The 23,007-nt window shown below is 38.9% G+C and overlaps 1 protein-coding gene across 9 annotated transcripts in view; it reads left to right on the forward strand.

Annotated features, from left to right (window-relative positions):
* The window catches only part of LOC149241467 (calcium-transporting ATPase 5, plasma membrane-type-like), a 375,751-nt gene that overhangs the window by 313,515 nt on the left and 39,229 nt on the right, over nucleotides 1-23,007 (forward strand). Inside the window, exon 29 of one of the 9 annotated variants that reach the window (XM_089373992.1) lies at nucleotides 7,010-7,104. The exons of the other annotated variants lie outside the window; for them this stretch is intronic. Coding sequence (XP_089230118.1) covers nucleotides 7,010-7,022 — 13 coding nt within the window. The 3' untranslated portion in view covers nucleotides 7,023-7,104. Of the gene's footprint in view, nucleotides 1-7,009; nucleotides 7,105-23,007 lie in introns of those variants that run through there. 9 annotated transcript variants of the gene reach the window in all.

Below are 23,007 nucleotides of genomic sequence, written 5' to 3' on the forward strand. Positions count from 1 at the left end.
GTTGGGCCTTAGAGTGGGCCTAATGAAGTCCATGAGTGCCATAATATAGAATAGGATTCCCAAAAGCAGTGGACAAGGGGTTAGCCCTTTTTTCTCCAAGTAATAAACCCGTGGTGTTTCTAAATGGGTGTGGGGGCACACATGTGTCCTCATGGGTCTCCAAATAGATAGAAGATGCTTGTAGACCCTCTGAAAGGGCTCGGATGATGGTATAAATAATGCCACATCATCATACAAGTCCTGGGATTTGCCAAGTGCATGATGTAACTATGGGGCCGATTGGGCATGGTGAACCAGGTGCATCTTCCTCCTCCAACAGTTGAACCATGAGCAATCTCTTAATGACTCTAGGGATCCATGGAATATTGTCTGCTGCTGTGGGGGCCCATGGTTCTCCACACACACTCTACATGTGCCAATGTAGCCCTCTGGAGGGTTAGGATCCCGTATAAGGAGACCAAACCCAAAATGGAGACCATCTGCAATCCTTCATAAGATCCAATGTGTCCCCTTGCCTTGCAGTACACCAAGTCATTAGATAAATCAAGTAAAAGAGTTTAAAAACCATGGGCAACAGGTGGCACTTCATAATGGCATGCCTTTCCATAGTGGGTTTTGGCATGTGCTAATGTCTCCAAGCTCCGAGGGGGGAGGGGTGGGGGTTAACCAAGCACCTTATTAGGTGGTTTCTACTTCTAAAGGGGATGATATGTCCATGGTACATCCTTCAAATGGCGATGGCATATGATAAAGTGATGGAACGGAGTAGGGAATGAAAGGGGCAACCCTGGGTCACATGCTAGGGTACAAAGGTAGTTAATAAAGGGAAGCCCATACTTGGGTAAATGATGTATAGAAGGGAGCAATTGTGGTACATGAGTGGCCCCGACCTTGATTTTTCCACCCTTCTTCATATGCCTTTTTCGTTTTATTTTTTACTTTTGTTAACTGCTCAGGGCTTAAGGAATGAGAGCATGATTTGTAAAGTATAGCAGTGGATACCCCCTTTAAGGTGGGGCGGTTCATTTCCCACCAATGGTTGGAACAATCATGGGTTCCTGAATGATAGAGGAGGCTCATCTAGGGCCTATAGGAACTAGGGTGATGGCCATGGAAATGGGGGAGAGCTCATGTATTGGATTTTCCCCACATGCTAAATGTGGTTGTCCTGACCATCTTTCACATTTGTGGTACATTTTCCTGTTGAATGTGGCCAATATGCTTTTTCTTCTCTTTTTAGTTGTAGGATCCTCTGAGCATCATTCCATGCCCGACCCAAGTGTGGGCAAAGGGTGGGGGAAGGCTAACTCTTTATGGACCCAGTGGGGGCATGTGGAACTAGGTGGGAGGAATGAAGAATGGGTTTATAATGAGCAGAAGGGAAGTGATATATGTGGATGAGGGAGCGGGACCATGCTACCAAAATCATGGTTTCCCATGTAGTACCATCCCTAAATCCCAAAGGTCAGTAAAATAGATCCCACGGGACTAGGGTCCAAGGTTAACATCCAAAAGAAGTTTAGGGGACAAGAGCACAAAACTAGTCCACTCTTTCCGTTGAATCCCCCCATTAATCCATGCCCAAGAGTTTTCATAAGTAAACCACAATACTCAATTACTAAATGACAAGACATACCTTTAGGTTTGGAACGCCCACCTTCAAACATACGATCATGGAAAATGGTTGAGGGACCACATGGCTAGATCGGGTGGTGGAGAAATGGCACAACGAACTAGTTGGTGGCTGCAAGGGGATGCTTGCTGCCGACTGAGGACCATCTTGGAAAAAAAATTCTCCTAGGGATATCACCCACAAAATGGTGGGTAATAGTTACTTCCATACTCCGGTGTCAAATCTCCCTTATTTGACACTTATAACGAGTGGTGACTTATTCTGTGTGTCAATCCCTGATCACATGTCAAATTTGGATAGAAGTTCTCTGAATTTCAAACTAGGGTTCCAATTCACCTAAATTTGAATTTCAAGCTTCAAATGTGGCAAACTTGACGACTATGCTTGCAATATGATCAAAGGAGCTGAATTATGACTCTGCTTGCAATATGAACAAAGGAACTAAATTTTGGAATGGGGTGGAACACCATCAATCCATATATAATGTTTACAATTCAAGTTTTTTTCTCATACCTAACTACTTACTCTCAAGAGCCTCTACATATAAGGTAGGAGCCAAAATATCAAGGAGAAAACATAAATGAAAACCTACTATTGTAAACATGGAACTTATTCCTCCTACACTACTCTACAAGGAAAAACACTAAAAGATGAAATCAAACAACCGAAGAAACCACCTAAGTATCTCATCAAATTGATGGGATTTTCCCTTGTGTTTGGTAATTAACCAAAACAAGGACACATTGAGTTGCCTACGAATGTATGTTGTAACTTGTCAAAAATATATTGGTGAAGAAAAAGGTTGTGTTTTATATATATATATATATATATATGATTAATTAGTGATTAGTATAGAAGAGGTATGTCTCTAAAGACATGACCATTTATGAAAGGGCACCTACCTAGATATATGTATGGGACTCTTAGTTATAACAATATCACATATCATATCTTTTGTAAATTAAACATTTTTATATAAATATATTACTTGTCCTATAATGGATATTTACATATTTCAGATCTTCTCAGTATTTTTTTTCATATACTAACTCTGTTTCTTACATTGATATCAGAGTAGTTTGACCCTCTGGCCGCTCAATTGCTGCGTAGAGCCAATTTGATCCGACCTTTGGCCATCTGCTCTCTGTTAACTTCGTTGTTGTTGTGATCGATGCGTTTCACTATACATTTTTGGAGATTCTCCCTTTTGTTGTCATGCCTTTGGCCATTTAGAAGAAAAAAGAAAAAAAAAACTTTTAAAATATATAAGGAATTAAAAATATAGTCATATATATATATATATATATATATATATATATATATATATATATATATATATATATACATATACATATACATATACATATACATATAAGGAGGGAAAATTTAAATTATAGAACAAGAAGAAAAAGGAGAAAAATAGAAATAAAATTATAAAATATATATAAATACATAAATTAAAAAATTAAGTGATAAAAAATATAAATAAAAAGATACTTAGGCCATTAGCAACAACCCGTGGGGCCACCGATAGAGTTTGCACCACCGATGATAGGTTGTCGCCACTGCTCAACTGGGCGCATAGCCACTGCCACTGCCACTACTCAACAAGCCACATTGTCACCTCCACCGGCCCTAATCCATCGAGCTTGTAGACTTATCCATCACCACTTTATTCCGTTATTCCCACAACCCTTTGGTCCACTCATCTTTTCCACTCACTATTATTCTCTTGTCATATATTTGATGAGCCACTTACATATTAAGCAATCACTCACGTTTGCACACTTACATATTAAGTAATCACTCACGTTTGCACACTGCCACCTGCAAATGAGACCATTAAACCCTTCCAAATCAATAAGTTATGAGAATGCTAACCTTTCCAACTCAATAAGTCACGACCTGTCAAATTGGACTTTTCGGATTCATTAATGGTGACTTTATTTTAAATAAAATAAAAATAAATCAATGTTATATATAGTTACTTTTAAGAATTTAAGAATAACCTTATATCGTAAGGAAATAACACACTCTCACACACACATATAAAGGGTGATTTTTAGTAAATAAAGAGAAATAAATGAAAAGAGAGAGAATCTAAATATTCGAGACCAGAAAAAGAGTCTAATTCGGAAGTGAAGGAAGATTTTTAGAAACCTCACGTAACTATGCTTCAATGCTAATTAAAATTAAAGGCACTCTTGCAAGAAAATATGTCACTATTTCTATTTCACTCGTCAAAGGTAAAAAATATATAAACCCTAAAATCACAAACCAATTAGTGATTCCTGAGTCAAATATAATCGAAAGTTTAGATTTTTTGGTGAAAAACAATATTACATAACCAATTTACAATAAAACATTGAGATTTATACATTTATATTGCAATTCTCGATTTGATCCTTATAGAGTGATCAGGGTGACATTATTCTGGGTTCACCCTGGATGGAAACACTAAGGTCCTTCATCCTAAATACGAAGAAGAAGTTTTTAAAATTTTCCTACGTGAAGAAAAAAATTACACTACAAGACGTTACATTGAAATCAGATTTAGTAACACCAGGAGACAGACAAGATATCTCAAAAGTAATTCTTCAAGAAAGTCAAAAAGTGATACAAATTATGAAAAGGGAATTTAAAAAAATAACCGCTGACAAAAATGAAGAAGTTTCTCGACTCAAGGACCATGGTGAAAAATTGTTGACACAAATTAAGCTTAAGAAGGACAAGAAGCCCTTGAAAAACAAAGTACAATAGCTTATCGAGAAGGAGCCATCGAAATATTCCAATATGGAAATTCAAGTTGAATAAAAGAGAACAATTACAGATCCCATTAACTTCAAAGTTCAGAAAAGTCCAAACCCGATTGAAGTCAAACCATACTCTGATGCTGCAGTTTAGACGATGAAAATTCCAAGTGAAGATTTTTTAAGCAACTCAACAACATCAATACTTGAAGTAAATCAAGAAATTGCCACACACATGATAAGGGAAAATGAAATTACAAGAAATCCTTATTGACATCTGAGTAACAAGAGCAGACATCTCAATTAGTCCACATATCTTTATCACTCAAAACGGAAACAACCAAATTATGTTTTGAAGAACATTGATGTCTACACAATCCATTCTTACAATAACAATTTATTCCAACGATTAAATAATTGCAAAATTCTACAAAAGATTAATTTAGGATGGTCAGATTCCTTGTCAGTGTGACAATTTTGATTATCACTTAGAGGATCCTATCGTCTTGTATCATTGAACATGACAAATCGAAGAATTACAAAAGATGCAAATAGATTACAAAGAAAAAGAAACATATGACACGCATTTTCAAGAGTAAGATTTGAGGACAAAGATTTCTGAAGAGGAAAGCAATATTTTTTTTATCACTCAGAGCATCTTATCATCTTGTATCATCGACATGACAAATCGAAGAATTCCAAAAGATGCAAATAGATTACAAAGACAAAGAAATAGATAACACGCCTTGTCAGCGATAAGCTTTGAGCACAAAGCTTTCTGAAGAGGAAAAAATATTTTGTTTATCACTCAGAGGATATTATCATCTTGTATCATCGAACATGACAAATTGAATAATTCCAAAAGATGAAAATAGATTACAAAGACAAAGAAACAGATTACACGCCTTGTTAGGAATAAGCTTTGAGGAGAAAACTTTCTGAAGAGGAAGGCAATATATATAAAATGTAAATATAAATAATAATAACAATCATAATAATTATTAATTAGTGATTAGTATAGAAGAGGCATGTCTCTAAGGACATGACCATTCATGAAGGGGCACCTGCCTAGGTATATATAAGGGACTCTCAGTTATAACAATATCACATACCTCATATCTTATGTACATTCAACATTTCTATATAAATATATTATTTGTCTTATAATGGATATTTATATATTTTAGATCTTTTGAGTATTTTGTTGCGTTTACGAACTTTGTTCATTACAAGCTAACCCCTGATCGAATAAAATATTATGGTCACATTGTGACTAGTTGTTGTTGCACACATGGTCCACCTATTTGCTAGATAGGGATGATATATAAATGATCACTAAGACATGACCGTGACTGTTGGAAATACTGGGGGGGTGAATCAGTGTTTCTTAGCAATTAACACTTTTTAATCCCTTTCAGAGCATTAGTTAATCTTCAGTTATTATAATTGTTCTTCTTCAAATAATCATAAACAGTAATCCACAATAGACAACACCATACAACAATGCAGAAAGATAAAATAGTCGACATAGAGATTTTTAGGTGGAAGACCCCCTCTCTGTAAAAAACCACCAAACACTTCTTAGTAATTGTCTTCTTCTCCCTTCAAAAGAAAAATTAATTACATCAAGATTTCAGCTACCATTGAGGGAGGTGTCAACACCCTAATTCACAGGCTACAACCTATAGGACGCTACTAAACCCTAATACCTTGCTGCAACCGAAAGGACGCCTTGATGTCCTGTAAGTCAGGCCACAACTTGATGAGTGACCCAACACTTTGTTTACCAATTGTTGTTAGAAAGGATGCTTCGTCATCCTGTAATTTATCAGCCCTTGTTAATTTTTGCAACTGCAGTCTCTATGTGTGCATGATTTTCTTCTATTATTCCTTTATGTTCCCTTGCATTGATGATGATGATGTTGTTCTTTCTACATAGTTGCATATGTTGATGAATAATGATGTAGACATTAATAATGTAATGATGATATGGGGTGAACTTAATATGTTAAATGAAGAAATGCAATTATCAAAGCAAAGAACAATGTAGCCCTATGAAAAATTAACGTCATATCAGACCCAGGTTGAAGAAAAGCCATGGAGATCACCCCAATGATGACACCATTAATGGAAACAAGAAGAGGACGGTGGAGACCTAAAAGAATTCTAGGATTTGAAGAAAACCCTAAGAACCTTAACTATTAGGGTTTGATGAATTCTATGAGGTTAAGGTTGGAGAGAAAACCCTAGTTTATGGAAACAATATGAGATATGAAACCTAATATGGTCAATGTAAAGATGCTCAAGCACTTGTAGAATATTTGATGAAGCCCTAAATGGGATAATCCCTAGTAGGCTTGGTTGGATAATTGAATTCAGCATTGGTATATGGACTATGGACATTGATGGCTCTTGAAGGTTGGTTCAAGAGGGAGAGGATCACCTCTCATTGAAGATAAGTACTTCTTGACTTATGATGTCTCTTACTTTTGTTTAAGATTTATGGATTTGATTATTATGTTTATTGTTGATACTTCGTGCATATCTATTTGAGTATATGGATGTTTCTAACCTCCTTGATGAGATGTGATGATTGGATTCTTCTTGAGGATCATTTGAAATGCAGGAAGGCTGGTTAGAGCTGGAAAAGTTTAAGAGGCACTATATGAAAAGATGACAAAGTGCTTCAAGCGGCCTATGTCTAATGAAGCGGTGCACATGTATTTGAATACCACAAGGTATGCATGGTATGTTGTATTTCAGTTTTTACATTGATGGCTAGGTAAGCTCTAAGGTATGATGTCTCTTTCTTTAATGGATCATACATGCATATGAAAGTGAGTTGGATCTATGTTTCCTATGATGAAATTATGCACCTGGTATTGGACCTTTGATCTTCTTGAAATCTATGAAGCCACGTAATATTGATACATTGATACTCTGGATGTTTGGCTAACATCCATCCATTGGACATCTTGATCCTATAAAGAAGGCTAGCACCTTGACCTTAGTAGATGATACTCTTGATACTTTTCATGCATAGGTCATGATGGATTTCATATAGAAGGATAGCTCATTAACTTTTATACATGATACCACAGATAATGCTTGTGATAAGCATAATGAAAGCATATGGAAAGAAAAATCGATACTCTTGTTGTTTTGGTAAAGTCTTATTTAATGACCTATCTTGATCCTACTAATAATGATAAGCATGATAAGCTTGATGTTAGAGGTATAACTGTGAGATTGATATTCTAGATCTCTTACTAACTATGGTCATGTATTGATGGGATGAGTAACTATAGCGTATCTGATTGACCTAACTTGTGGGATTATCTTGATGGAAAGTATTATTGTATTCATAATCTTTGAGACATGATGTCACACCTGTCTACTGCCCTAATCTTTCAAGTCTAATCGCTTGATGAAAGATTGATACCCTGGTGTTGATGACCATGGTAGATATATGTTTATGATCTAATAGATCTGTTGTTGCCTGACTTTAGTAGATACAGGTTGATGACATGAATGAAGATGAATGAAGTAGATTCCTAGTCAGAGGGAGAATCTCTTCTCAAGGTTCTTACTCATATTGCTATTTGCATTTTGTGCTGTTGAAGTATGATTTATGTGCATTTGACAATATTGAATTGTAGCAAGGTCTCAGATCTGAAGCTCGTACAAAAATTAGCGTTTATGTTCCACACGCAGGCACAGATCTAGGAGATTTCATCCCTAGACACATGCATGCTAAGGCCCAGGTAGCGTTTAGGAAGCTAAAGACGCTCCCATGCTAACCTGAAGGGAGCGTATAGGGGTTTGACTACAGTTGAACATCATATGAAGTTTTATGACATTGTTTGAACTCTGAATCTAGGTGTCTCTGACATATTTTGCCACTGTAAACTGATTTATGAAGTTGTTGGGTTAACTTGTTGATCATAGAAAAATGCAGTATTGTGCATGAAATCAGATGGTCACCTGGAAGATGTCAATTACACAGATGTGTTTAGATAACAGTAAGATCTGAAAGCAACAAAAGCTTGAATGTTTGTCATAATATGAACTTGTGACCGAGACATACATATAGATATGTCATTATGTTTGAGGTTTGTGCTACAAGGGTTTGGTATGACTTGGCAAATTGATATAGATAAGCCATGTTTGGAACTTTGACATGATGCTTGACAACGACTTAGAAATTTGAATTGATGATTGAGATATGTTTTATAGATCTCTCTACAATTGCAAAGTTGAACTTGACCTTATGACTAATGATTTGATTTGACGATTGTTGATTTTCCTTGATGTCAATGCTATGTGGGCATAGTGACCTTCAATGACTTATGTGAGTATTTGGAAAAATGGATTTGTATTGACCTTCTTATTACTAGCACAATGGTTAAGGTATTGATCGCTGTGATTCAACATGAAAATGGAACCTGCATGACTCACCCTTGGTATATGCATTTGCACCTAGTGTTCGAAATGTCTTGTATTATGATTATGAGAATGACTTGATGAAGTTACAACTTGTTGGCACAATAATAAATGAGGTCAAGACTAAATATGAGCTCCCCCTCGTTTTCTCCCAATTGGAAGAATTGATACTGTGATATTGATGACTTTGATAATAGTTTTGATCTGGCTTCTAAACGTTGATAAGTTGAATTTGGCGATATGGTATGACATTGATTTGTGTAACGCTGATTATGTTGGCTTAGCAAGGCATTCTACTTGCAGAGAGCATTGCATGAAGCAAGCTCCCTGATCCAGATATGTCTATATTTGACAATTATCTGATGAAGTCTCTCCTTAGTTCCTCTTTCTTAAGAGCTGCCCACATTCCTTCCCAGTTCGGCAAGTTCTCCCTGCCTAGGATGCTCTAGAAAAATACTTTCCACTCCTCTGAAACTGATTTGAGGGCCAGTCTTACCATCTCGGAAGACTGAGGTTGTTAAGTTATGGTATGTTCTATGCTTATAACAGTTTACTTCTTTTTCTTATTATATTCCACAGATTAGCAATCACATGTACATAAAGTAAAGTGCAAATAGAACATTAAACGATCCACAGAAAACAAGCCAAGACAAGAGACACAAGATGTGGCGGCTAGCCAGGGACAAACCCCACAATGTCTGGGGAAACCCTTTGATCAAATCTTCTTTTATCTTCAGTAATTCAGTAGAGAGAAATAGTACAATAAATCTGATTCATATCAGCAGTAGCAAACCCTAGATCAGCAGCATCAGCATTAGCGGCTTCATCATCAAACTAGGGCAGACGATATCTCACAAACTGACCGTCGGATCGGCATGATTCCACCACCAAAAGTTGCGGCTTCCAGAGGAGGTTCAGATGAACCTACAACGCAGTTCAGATGAGGAGATCTTCTAGTCCACGTAGGTCAATCTTTACTTCTGCAGTTGCAGCTTCAGTTTCGGCAGCTTTCGGCTTCAAACTAGGGCAGTCGATATCTTGCAAATCGTCTGTCGGATTGACTTGATTCCACCACCAAAAGTTGCGGCTTTCAGAGGAGGTTCAGATGAGGAGATCTTCTAGTCCACGTAGGTCAATCTTTACTTCTGCAGTTGCAGCTTCAGTTTCGGCAGCTTCCGGCTTCAAACTAGGGCAGTCGATATCTTGCAAACCGTCCGTCGGATTGACTTGATTCCACCACCAAAAGTTGTGGCTTTCAGAGGAGGTTCAGATGAACCTACAATGCAGTTCATATGAGGAGATCTTCTAGTCCACGTAGGTCAATCTTTACTTCTGCAGTTGCATCTTCAGTTTCAGCAGCTTTCGACTTCAGATGTGTGAGAGAGAGACCCTTTTCTGCACAGTAGAGAAGAGACTCTTTTCTGCGCAGTAGAGAGAGAGAGATGTGATGAGATGAATGAGTACAAATGAGGAAAAGTCCTCCTGTATTTATACACAACGTTGGTGTTTGAATAGATGCGACTGTTGGGCTTCTGAGCCTACATGAGTTGTAGGTCGGCTTGATAATAATTCCATAATAAAAATAAATTCATATCTCCATGAATACTTATCGGAATCGGATGATCTTTATATCAATCCTACACCTCTCGACGAGAGGAATCTAATAAAAATATTATCAGCCATGAATACGATGACCCACACGAAGTTTTGCCCTGGCTGCCAATTTTAATAGAGGTGAATACCCCACAATTGCTAACTCGTCTCAGGTCTCTTGAAGCTTTGCAAGGAACAAATCAATGCGTTCCCCATTCTGCATTTGCATGGACCTTGTCTTCTGCTCTAAGTACATCTTTCGTTGCTCGAAAGATCCTTGATACAACGTCGACAATGCATCCCACATCTTCTTGGTAGTCCCTCTGCCAGCGATCTGACAGACTACATGATCCTTCACTTCGTTGAGAATCATTCTCTTTGTCTTTGCTATTTCTCCCCTATACTTCTTGAGCGAATCTGGATCCGTGGGCACGGCTACCACATTGTCGACGTAGGCCTTGAGAAAATGTTCATCTAGAAGGCATGACATCCTTGCCTTCCAGATCAGATAGTTGGATGCACCATCCAATCGATCCTGGTCTCTCAACCCATTGGCTGCCATTTCTGCTACTCAAAAAAGTCGAATGACCTCCTCTCTCCTGCCGCTACTTAGCAAATGAGAATTCGAAGTTTCATGGATAGGAATTCTCTGAGGAAGAAATTCTCTCAAGTGTCTCTTCTTTCTTTTGACGTCTTTTTGCCCAACAACTACCTACAGAAAACTGCATCACACCAGGAACCCCTCTTCGCTAAAGCTTTTGCTGTGCTTCTCCCTCTGCCACTAACAAATCTTAATTTGGAAATCCTACCTCTCTGTCGACTGAGACAGAGAGAGATTTACCACAAAAATCTTTCCCTCCTGGCTTGAACTACGCAATCCCTCTAGGGATTTGATTTGTTGCCTATGCAGCACCTCAACTTCCCTTCTTCCTTCAGTGTTGGGCTCTTCCGGCACTGCTCTCTTATTTCACTTGCAGCTCTGATACCATGTGAAAATTTGGATGCCCAAATTTCTATTGCAACAACTAATTACGTTTCTTCTATTTGTTAATTATTGAATAAAATTATTTACTTTCCTACAATAAACCCCGAAACTAATACACTGCAACCTTCACCATTTAAATAAAATGCGGAAACAAGAGATTGAACAAGAAATAAATACACAACACATCTACACAGTTATTTTTGGGCAAATGTCCCCGGAAAAACCCAGTATGGAAAAATCGGTGCAACAGTTGAGGGTTTTATTATTATGCAATAATAATTTCTTAGTACAATTCTTTGGATGCTCAACTGGCTATTCGATACAGAGAGAAACTAGACAAAACAAGTAGTGATATGTTCTCACCTTGTCATTGGAAGAATTTGGTACTGATCTCATTGGAGAAGAGCCTTTGCATACCTTCTGCGTCAGCCTCTGTGTAAAACTATGTCAGCCCCACGTAGTCTCTGCGTCACCTCTGTTGGGGCCTGTGTTTCTCCTCCTTTAGACCCTCTGCTACTTGGAAACTTTGATTTTTTTGCCTCCCGGTCTCACACCCTAGCTCCCAGCTTCTGAAACTCGATTTCCTTAGCAGGAATTCGATCTCCCTCTAGGCTTTGCACTGCCACTGCGTGGGCTAGTGTCAACCTCTCTAGATGTTGTTGTGCCCTCTTTGCCTTGTACTCTCCAACCATGAAAATTTCCCCTCAAATACTATCCTTGCCCCTCACTGCAAAAGATCACTTCGAATTTCTATCTGGCAATTGCTCTGCTTCAGAAATTCGATCTTTTGATCTCTACTCGATGTATTCTCCAAGTGCCCATCGATGTCCTTCTTATAATCCTCCAGTTGAAAACCAACGACCTAGATTAGATTCTAATCAATGGCTTAGATGATTTGGACTCGATCTCTGTCTTCTTCTAGAAGTTTCACCCACAGTTAGATTAATACCTTTTAATTATTTTAATTTCATAAATTTAGACTTAGGCACCCATTAAAAATAATCAATTATTTTAATAAAACTGTTTCCGAGTGGAATTTCCCAAAACGATTTCTGGGTATTGGAGAATACATGTGTCTAAGCCTCCCTGCAAATTTTGAGGCTTAGAGCACATTCGAAGTTGCCAGAAATAAAAAACTTCTCCCCACAACAATTTTGGTAGACCTTGATCATAGATCATGGCACGGGTGGCTTCCATAATAGTTCGATTCTTTCTTTCATCAACACCATTTTTCTTTGGAGTATAAGGAACTATTGTCCCCCTATTAATGCTCACCTCTCTCCAAAAGTCATTATATTCATTACTTTCATATTCGGTTCCATTTTCAGTCCACAACATCTCGATCTTCTTTCATGTTTGATTCTCCACTAAGGCTTTGAAAGAACGAAACCATTTGAACACTTCATCCTTCTTCTTCAAGAAATAAATACATGTTTTTTGTGGGTAGTCATCCACAAAAATTGCATAGTATGAGTATCCTCCTAATGAAGTTATGGGCAAGACACCAGATAAGTCAGAATGGATCAATTGAAGAATATCAATTGTCTTGCTCTCACTATAAGGGAATGGTCCCTTTGTATGTTTCCCAACTGCAAAACCTTTGATAGACTCCTACATGGTTCATGTGAAACTCCGACATTCCTATGACCATCTTCCTTACCCTAGGCAAGGCTTTGAAATGTAAGTGGGCAAATATCTAGTGCCATAGCTCACATTGAATAGAGGTATCACTTTCCAATGCTCCCAAAGGACTTCAACCAACTTGATAAAGACCATCAACCCTAAACCCATAAGTAGAAGCATCTTTGAAGTTTCTATGCCACGTACCTAATAATGAAAGCTACCTTGAAGTCTTTGTCTTCCATCATAGAAATAGATACCAAATTCTTCTTCAAATCGGGCACATACAAGACTTCCTGAAGATGTATGGTTTGACCATAGTTCAAGTGAAGAGTAACAGTTCTTATCCATTTTACGTGGTAGGTGGCATTATCTCTAAGAATAATTTTTAGATTAGTTTTCCTCTCAACTAAATTTGAAAGGGCCTCCTTATATCCAGTGAAATACCTTGAGGCTCCACTATCAATTAACCAATGATCCAAATTATCTAGAGGAGAGGAAGTAGATAGAGCAGAAATAAGATAAAATTCATCTTTACAACACTATTTTCATCAAACTTGATATTTCTTGTCCTCTTGGTAGGTCGATTATTTCCTTCTCATCCAGCAAGAGCATTCCTTTTTCCTTTATTTTTATACTTGTTGTTTCTTTGATTGTTATTTCTTTTGTAATTGTTGTTGTTGTTATCATGCTGTTAATTTTAGGCAACAATGGTATGTTCTATGCTTTAGAGCAATTTTACTTCAATTTCTTTATGAGCCCAACATCAATTTCAGTTTAGCAATCACATAAACATGTGAGTGAAATGTTGATAGAACATAAACATAAACAGTAGAAGACAAGCCAAGACAAGAGAACACAAGATGTGGCACCATCTAGGGACAAACCCCAATGTGGGGAAACCCTTGATCAAATCTTCTTTTAGTCTTCAACGGTTCAGCAGAGCGAGATGGTACAATTTTCAAATTTTGATAATTTATAACAGCAACAAAAGAGCCCTAATCATAAAAGTCAACACTAGTCAATAGGGAAAATTTGACCCTCAAAGATTCTGTCAACTTCAATCAACTTTGGCCTCCAAACAACAAGATGAAACAACCCTCAAAACAATCGAATTCTGCCCAATCAAAGTTTGGTCAAACAGTCAACCTGCGGTTAGCCTTAACCATAGTGAACACTGGTCAAAACTCCTCAATTTTCATGCCCAGAATTGTAGCCTGCTTAGGAAGAGATTCCTCACCCAAACCAAAGTCAAAATAGGCCAACACATCAAGTCAACGCATTCAAACGGCCTCCCAGCAGCTTGGTCAACGTTGGTCAACGCAACAAACAGAAACCCTAGTTCACACGTGTGGAGAGAGAGAAGATTGCCTCGGATAGTGTGCCCAATCACAAGAGGAGAGAGAGATATGTGTGATGAGATGATGGTGAAAATGACTTGAGGTCTCCTTTTCATATGCATCGATGAGGATGAATTGGGGGCTTGTGTGCCTGTTTTGCTTGCTGGCCGACCTTGACAATTTGTCCATAATATAAATAAATTCATATCTTCATTTGTACATGTCATAATCGGATGATATTTAGATCAATCCTACACCTCTTTGAGAGAGGAATCTAATAAAAATATCAGTTGTCATAAATAAGATGACGCATGTGGAGTTTGGCCCTAGTTGCCAATTTTAACACTCCCTCTCAACTAGGGGGAACTCCACCTACTAATCCTTCTGCCAATCTGTACCATCTCTGCCATCCATGCACTACTCTGCTGAACTATGAAGAAGAAGAATTGATTGAGAATGTATCATACCATTCTCTACTAATCTGAAGTCAGTCCCAATCAAAAGAGAGTGTTTCATACCACTCTTACTGACTCAAAGTCAGTTCCCATTAATCCCAGATCAATATTGAACATCCTAGCATAGGGAGTACGGTAGTGCACGATGCGTCCATCAATAGTACTATGGTCCCTATCCTCATTTCTGTACTCATTGGCCAGATGAGAGGTACTTCCCATGAGTCCTAGACTGCGTGGGTAGGATTTCTTAACAGGAGAAGGATGAACCATTGCTGGCATGTCGCCAAGGGATATCACAAGGGAAGGATGAACCACTCACCTTGTACACAACAAACCACTAGGGGAAGGTTGAACCACTCACCCTATGGTTGCTCACTGCTTCAAGAAGTACCCCAAGCCCCCGGAGCTCCCAGAGCTCAATGTCCATCTCATACAGGACTCTCATAAGAGGGTCTCTCCATGACTCCAAGTTGTTCTCAGAAGGCCAGGAATTTGACCTTCCTCAAGGGCTTTGTTAGAATATTGACGACCTGTTCATCATTCCCAATGTGATGGAGCCTTATTGCTCCTCGTTGTACCATATCCCGGATAAAATGGTACTTGATATCTATATGCTTGGAGAAATCATGGAACACGAGATTCTCTGATAATCAAATCCCACTCTGGTTGTCGTAAAAGATCACGGTGGTATCCAGCACATGTCCAGACAACTCATTGAAGAGCTTCCTCAACCAGACAGCTTCACAGGAGGCCATACTAGTAGCTATGTATTCGGCCTCAACGATGCTCAAGGCAACCGATTTCTGCTTCCTGCTTATCCAGGATATCGAAGGAGAACCCAAAGAAAAACAACATCCATAAGTGCTCTTGCGATCCACCATACTGCCAGCCCAATCAACATCAGAATAACCATGCAACCTCACATTTCTGACAGTGTTTCTTAGTCGATGAGTGATTGTGCCCCGAATATTTCTCAAGAGATTCTTGGCGGAAATCCAATATATATGATGAGGCTCAACCATGTATTGGCTCAATGTGTTAACTGCAAAACATATGTCCGGACCGGAGTTCACCAAGAACATTAGTGCTCCTATGAGTTGATGATACTCGAAAGCATTTCCCAATTCAGGTCCAACAACACTACCACATAACTTATTAAAGGTAAGTTCCATTGGAGTAGTCACATGCTTGCAGTCCACCATCCCAAATCTTTCCAATATCTTCACAACATATTTTCTTTGAAAGAGGAAAATTTCACCTGGCTTTTGCCAGACCTCCAACCCTAGGACATAGTGCATCGGTCCTAGGTCCTTCATCTCAAATTCAAAAGCCAAATTCCTCTTACATTTGTGAATAAGAGGGTCTGCACTTGTGAGAAAGAGGTCGTCCACATAAAGTACCAGAATGAGAGGTTTATCATTTTCAACTTTAAAGTAAAGGTTCGGATCGGCTTCACTTATAGTGAATCCCAACTTCATTAGATAGCTATCGATCCTCTCATGCCAAGCCCGAGGTGATTGCTTCAATCCATAGAGAGCTTTCTTCAACCTCCATAGATGAGATTCCCGATCATGAACTTCAAACCCCTCGGGTTGTTCCACATAGGATTCCTCTTTGATTGAACCATGCAAGAAGGTGGTCTTGGCATCCATCTGATGTAGGTTCCATCCTTTCTAGGCAACAAGGGCTATAATCGAGCGGATGGTGGTGTATCGGGCAACAGGTGAAAATATCTCATCGTAATCTACACCTTCCTTTTGAGAGAAGCCTCGAGCAACAAAGCGAGCCTTGAACTTTTCTGCACTTCCATCATCTCCATGCTTGATTTTGTAAAGCCACTTAGAAATGACAACCGACTTGTCCTGGGGTCTAGGGACCATATCCCAGACATCATTCTTCATAATTGACTCATATTCTTTATTCATAGCATCTTTCCATACTTGTTGCTTCACGACTTCTTCAAATATTGAAGCCTAATTTTGAATGATAGTGCTCATGGCGGTCAAATATCCTTGGTACTTGTACGGCTTCTTGTTTCATCGAAAGTCCCCCTTGGTGCAATGTGCCTCTCAGCATCTTCGAGAGTCTCCCTAAGCCATGAGGGTCTCATCTTGGAGGAGGAAGGATGATGAGGGAGTGGATCAATAGGATCCATAGGTTCATAAATATCAAGCATCGTTTCGTCCTCTTTGTTAAACACACACATGTCAACAACAGAATATTAAAGATAAACAGGAGAGTACATTTATTATTAACAAATGATATACATTTATAGTACATGATGTGACCGTTGGGTTCCACATCCCAAGGTCTCTTGGACTTCCTTAGTCTATTCGGCTTCCACACTAACCCTTAGAGGATTATGTGTCCAACATTCCCCCCCTTAATCCGAAGGGTTATGAATGAGTCCAAGAAGAGAGTTATAATACAAAATGTGCAAAAATGCATGGCAACACTAGGCTGAATCTGCTCTTTGAAATGTTGGTATAGATGGCGGTGGTTTAAGGATGACCACCAACACTAGAACACTTAGTGCAGTTCCCAGAACTCTTCCAAGTCTGGCATGAAGCTCAGGTCTTCTGCTAGAGGAAGTGCTCCTGATGTTTTGAAGAGGGAAACCTTCAACCAATAAAGGGAGGTCTCAACCTGTGATGGTTTAAGGATTACCACCAACTTTGGAATGCTTAATGTAATTCCTGGAACTCTTCCAAGACTGGCATGAAGATGAAGTCTTTTGCTAGAGGAAGTGTCCTCAATTCTATTCCTGGAACTCTTCCGAAACTGGCAAGACGCTGAAGTCTTCTGCTAGAGGAAGTGTCCCAAATTCTTTGAAGAGGCATTACCAGCTGAAGGCATGCTCAAAGGCATCTTTGTCTCTGGCTACAACTCTAAAACTAGTGTGGCAGGTTGTGGCTCAGTCTTGCGTGATGTGACTTTGAAGCTTGTAGATGACCATCATTTCCCCCCCTGTCAGATACAAGGTGAGATGATGGAGAAAACTCAACTGCAAGACTATTCAATACTCTTGAACAAGTTCTAACATGTGACTGAAATATCTTCTTGGCTGTTGATGCCCATTTCCAAGAAGCGATCCATCCAAGATGAATCTTTGTTCTTGCAGGAGGTTTGTTTCTGAAGCATCTGTTTGAAGAATGACTGGTTTTATGATAGTGCTTACATGGATGAAGATCAAAACGGTGATATTTCATATGGCCAACTCGGCCACAGTGCTGGCATTTCACAATCTATTGTGGCTGCTGTGGAAGAGAACCAGAATCTGAAACAACTGAAAATGAACTGTCATGAGGAGCAGGTGAAGATGAACCGTCCTGAAGAAATCTAGCACTTTGAAATTGGATTTGTTTGGAGTAGTCTGGAATATGAAAGGACACGTCCTTGTCATATCCAAGACCAGTTCTGTGCTTGTTGTGGACAAGCTCTTCCCAAGGTTTGATGATGGGTTTGGGAAGTGCAAGCTGAACTTCTGCATCTGCATATAACCTTGCTGCTTTATAGGGTACTAAATCTGAATGAATTGTAACATTATTGTCTTGCTGTTTATGTGAGTTTGTTTCAATCTTCTGTATAGAAACAGGTTCAGAATGATGAATCCACTGTTGTAATTCTTCTTGCTGTAGTTGAGATTGAAGCTGCAAAAATTCAATCTGTTCTTGTGCATATTGTAGACATGTCTAAATTTCTGAGAGAGAGCCTTTGATGATTTGGAATGTGTCATCAACAATAGATTGTATAAGAGTTTTCAAAAACTCTAATATTTCACCAATTTGAGTCATTTTCTCCAATGTCAAAATTACAATTTAAAACACTGATTACAACTATGGATCAATGAGGAAGGAGCAACACCCGCTTACAATATCTAGTCACCCTTTTTCTCCAAAGTTGATTTGAAATTTTCTTTAAGATGTTGATACATCTGATGAAATGTTTGCCCTTCTGGCCAACAGAGTCAGGTTCAGTTGATGTTGCCTGTTGTAATAAGGGACTATATAGACTTCTTTACTTGTAAGTATCATACAATTAAATATGGAACTATATTTCGTGGTCTTGAAAATCCTTTTCCTCCAAACTGGTAAGCATACTTTCTTTTGAATAATGTTCACAATCCATTGAATGTAAATAGTAAAGTTGGTTCCAATGCAGATAGAAAACAACAATGCAATAATATATCATTGTCAATCTAATTCCCCTCCGAGCCTCCACAATGTCGAATTCACAGGCACAACCAACAATTCTGTATCAAGAGGAAGCTGCAATACAAAACTTTACTTCCAGACCTATCCTTACAAAGCAAAATCATTAATTTCCCTCTCCATATGTCATCTCCTTTCCCATTTGAAAACCTCTACCTATGTTCAACTGGGTGGCATTCAGCTTATTTATTCAGTTCAGCAGTGAGCAATGAATTAGCTTGCTCGAGATCTAAGAGGCCAAACAACGCAGACACAACGTATATATGCCAAAACAGTATTTAAAAACAACGCATATATATATATATATATATATATATATATATATATATATATATATATATATATATATATATCAAAACAACAACTATATATATGAAAACAGCACATAGAGGTCAGCGTTATGTATGAAAATGATGTGGGAAACGACAGAAGAAGCAGATGGCATCGTGAAGAAGGAGCCAGAAATTTGCTGAGCTCGTTGTCGTTTCTGCTAGCTGAATGTGTCGGGGTAAAATCCTTCCACTCGGAACATGCACCAAAACCACTGTTAAAAACAACAAATCCTTTGGATCCTCGACCTCCGGAGGTTTCACACCCAGAACCTCCACTACCAGATTTCTCTTTATATACCCTGACTTGTGAGCACCACACCCGCCTAAAGATACGCTTAATCAAGGATGCATGCAATATGGATGTTCACACTACCGCCGGAGATGCCAAATAAGGGCTCCATGTTGTAATGAAGGATGAAAGTGGCAAGCCAAGAGGATTTGTATTTGTCAACTTTGAAGATCCAGATGATGCTAAAAAGCAGTCGAGAGTATCAATGGTTTGCAGATAGGTAATAAGGTAATATATGTTGGAAGGGCTCAAAAGAAGGCAGAGCGTGAGAAAATGTTGCGGCAACAATATGAGGAAAGACATCAAGAGAGAATATTAAAATCTCAGGGATCAAATCTTTATGTTAAAAACATTGATGATGCAATTGATGATGATGAACTGCAAAGTGTATTTAGCCATTGTGGTACAATCACGTCAGCAAAAATAATGTGGGATGAGAAGGGGCTTAGTAGAGGCTTTGGATTTGTTTGCTTTACAAGTCTAGAAGAAGCAAACAAGCTCTGGCAGACTTATCAGGGTATATGTTTCATGGAAAACCTCTTTATGTAGCTATTGCTCAGCGCAGGGAGGTTCGACATATGCAGTTGCAAGCCCGTTTTGACTATAGGAATTTTCATAATGAGGCCAAAAATTCAATGGATGTCCATCCACTTGACAGACATGATGTACCACGCCATGAAGTTCGAAAGGTTATCTGTTCACTTTGTAGAACTGGACAAGATGTTCAGCAAACCTGCGTTATTTGTGGTGTTTGTATGGGAAAGTACTTTTGTGAAAAATGCAATTTCTTTGATGACGAGGACTCAAAACAGCAACAACATTGTGACAGATGATGAGGACTCAAAACAACAATACCATGACAACAACTTTCCCTTTCACATCACCAATCAAATTCATAACCTTAGAAACATTGTGGCCTTGACGCCTTTTATCTACCATAGCCAGAGGAGCATCAAATAGTTTCTTTTGGCAAAAGCACGAGAACGGGAAACACCACCAAGAACAGGTGATATAACCACCAGCGTTCAAGGTGAGCAGCACAACGTGGGAGGAGAGGCATTCAAGGCAGTGTTTGAACTGACCACGTCGAAGATCAACTGACAATCCTCAGGAAGTAGCACTGGATTCCACTCAGACAATACAGGAATTGTAGAAATGGGAAAAGGCAGCTTGGAAGTAGTCAAATTGACGATTCAAGATTCAAGCAGCATTCTGTTATTTGACCCTCAATGATTCGTTGCTCATAGTATAGCATTCATGAAGATCGACCCTCTGATCATCACTCTTGGAAGGAGTACAAGAAAATGCAATGGCGATATTGCTAAAGGAATTGACGGAAAGGAACCTTTAGATTTCACACTGCCAGAACTGACTGGAGTTATGGAAACCTTTAGATTCCACACTGCCAGGACTGACTAGAGTTACAGAGAATTAATGAGAAGATGTTCAAATGCATGCCAAAGATACATTTAACCAACGCTCAATGGCAGAATTTTGACAGGGTTTAGAATATAAGAATTTTGACAGGGCAGGAGCAACCGATAGACAGATTCAACGCATTACATTCACAAAATGAAATGGTCTGCTAGAGCGCCCAGGTGCAGCAGAGCAACATTAGTATATTTCTATAAATAGGGAAATGGCAGACAAATTCTGGAAAGAATGCAGCGCTGACAATCTCTGAAAATGCCCAGGCCTAACGACAACTCTGATACCATGTTAAACACACACATGGTAGCAACAAAATATCAAAGATAAACAGGAGAGTACATTTATTATTAACAAATGATATACATTTATAGTACATGGTGTGACCGTTGGGTTCCACATCCCAAGGTCTCTTGGACTTCCTTAGTCTATTCAGCTTCCACACTAACCCTTAGAGGATTAGGTGTCCAACACTCTTTTTCACCCTGATTTCCTGTGTCAGCTTCATCGAAGTTGACATCATGACTTATCTCAACTTCCTTTTGACCAGCCACATAAATTCTATATCCCTTAGAATTTTCACCCACAAAGATTCCTTTCTTCCCAGATGCACCAAATTTGCTTCTTTTCTCTTTCGGCACATGAAAGTATATGGGGCTTCCAAAAATTCTAAAACAAGAGACATTGGGTTTCTTACCAGTGAACATTTCTTCGGGAGTCTTGGATTCCAATACTTGATGAGGGCATCGGTTTTGAACATACACCCGGTGGTATTTGCAACGTCACCCCATAGAAACTTTGGAAGGCCTTGATCATGAAGCATGGCACGAACAACTTCTACAATAGAGCGATTCTTCCTTTCAGCCACACCATTCTGCTCGGGAGTGTATGGCACTGTAGTCTCCCTCTTAATGCCAACTTCTCTAAAATAATCTTGGAATTCATTGGATTCATACTCAGTGCCATTATCAGTCCTCAATATCTTGATTTTCTTCATGGATTGGTTTTCGATCTAGGCCTTGAAATGTCAGAACTTGGTGAACACTTCATCCTTCTTCTTCAAGAAGTAGATCCAGGTCTTGCGAGAATAATCATCCACAAAGGTGAGATAATATAAGTATCCTACCAAGGAGTTTACAGGCATCATACCAGATATGTTAGAGTGGATCAATTGCAATAAATATGTGGTCTTGCTATTATTTAAGGGGAATGGTCCCCTCGTAAGTTTTCCTACGGCACATCCCGGACATACACCTTCATTCTCACATCGGGTAGGGCCTTATAATGAATATGGATGAACCTCTGGTGCCATAGTTCAGATTGTAAAGATGTGTCGCAAGACACGGCTACCAATGGACTTCCTCCAACTTGATACAAATTTTCAATCGTTAACCCAAGAGTAAAAGCATCCTTGAAATTTCTTTTCCAAACACGTACCTTTCCATCGATAAAAACCACCTTGAATCCTTTATCTTACATTGTTGAAATGGATACCAGGTTCTTCTTGAGATCGGGTACATATAGGACTTCTTGTAAATGAATAGTGTTACCTTGATTCAATTAAAGGGTAACATTCCCTACTCCCTCCACGGGATAGCTGGCATCGTCTCCAAGGATGATCTCCAAGTTTGTCTCCTTTTCTATCAGATTAGAGAGGGCTTCCTTGTATCTGGTGAAGTGCCTTAAGGCACCACTATCAATCAACCAATTTCTCGAAGTGTTCATAGGAGAGGCAATGGAGAGGGCTGATATAAGGTAGTACTCTTTTTTCTTATTGTTAACAACATTGGATTCATCATACCTAGAGTTCCTTGATTGATTGGAGGGTGGACCATTTCCTTGATGTCCCGCATTCCTTTTTCCTTTGCAATTGGACTTGTCATTCCTTTGTTTTTTGTTGTTGAAGTTTCCCCTGGAGTTGTTATGAT

This window comes from Pinus tabuliformis, chromosome 8, assembly GCF_031772625.1.
Source record: "Pinus tabuliformis cultivar Carrire ecotype Pingquan chromosome 8, CPIR1, whole genome shotgun sequence".
NCBI classification, from domain to species: Eukaryota; Viridiplantae; Streptophyta; class Pinopsida; order Pinales; family Pinaceae; genus Pinus; species Pinus tabuliformis.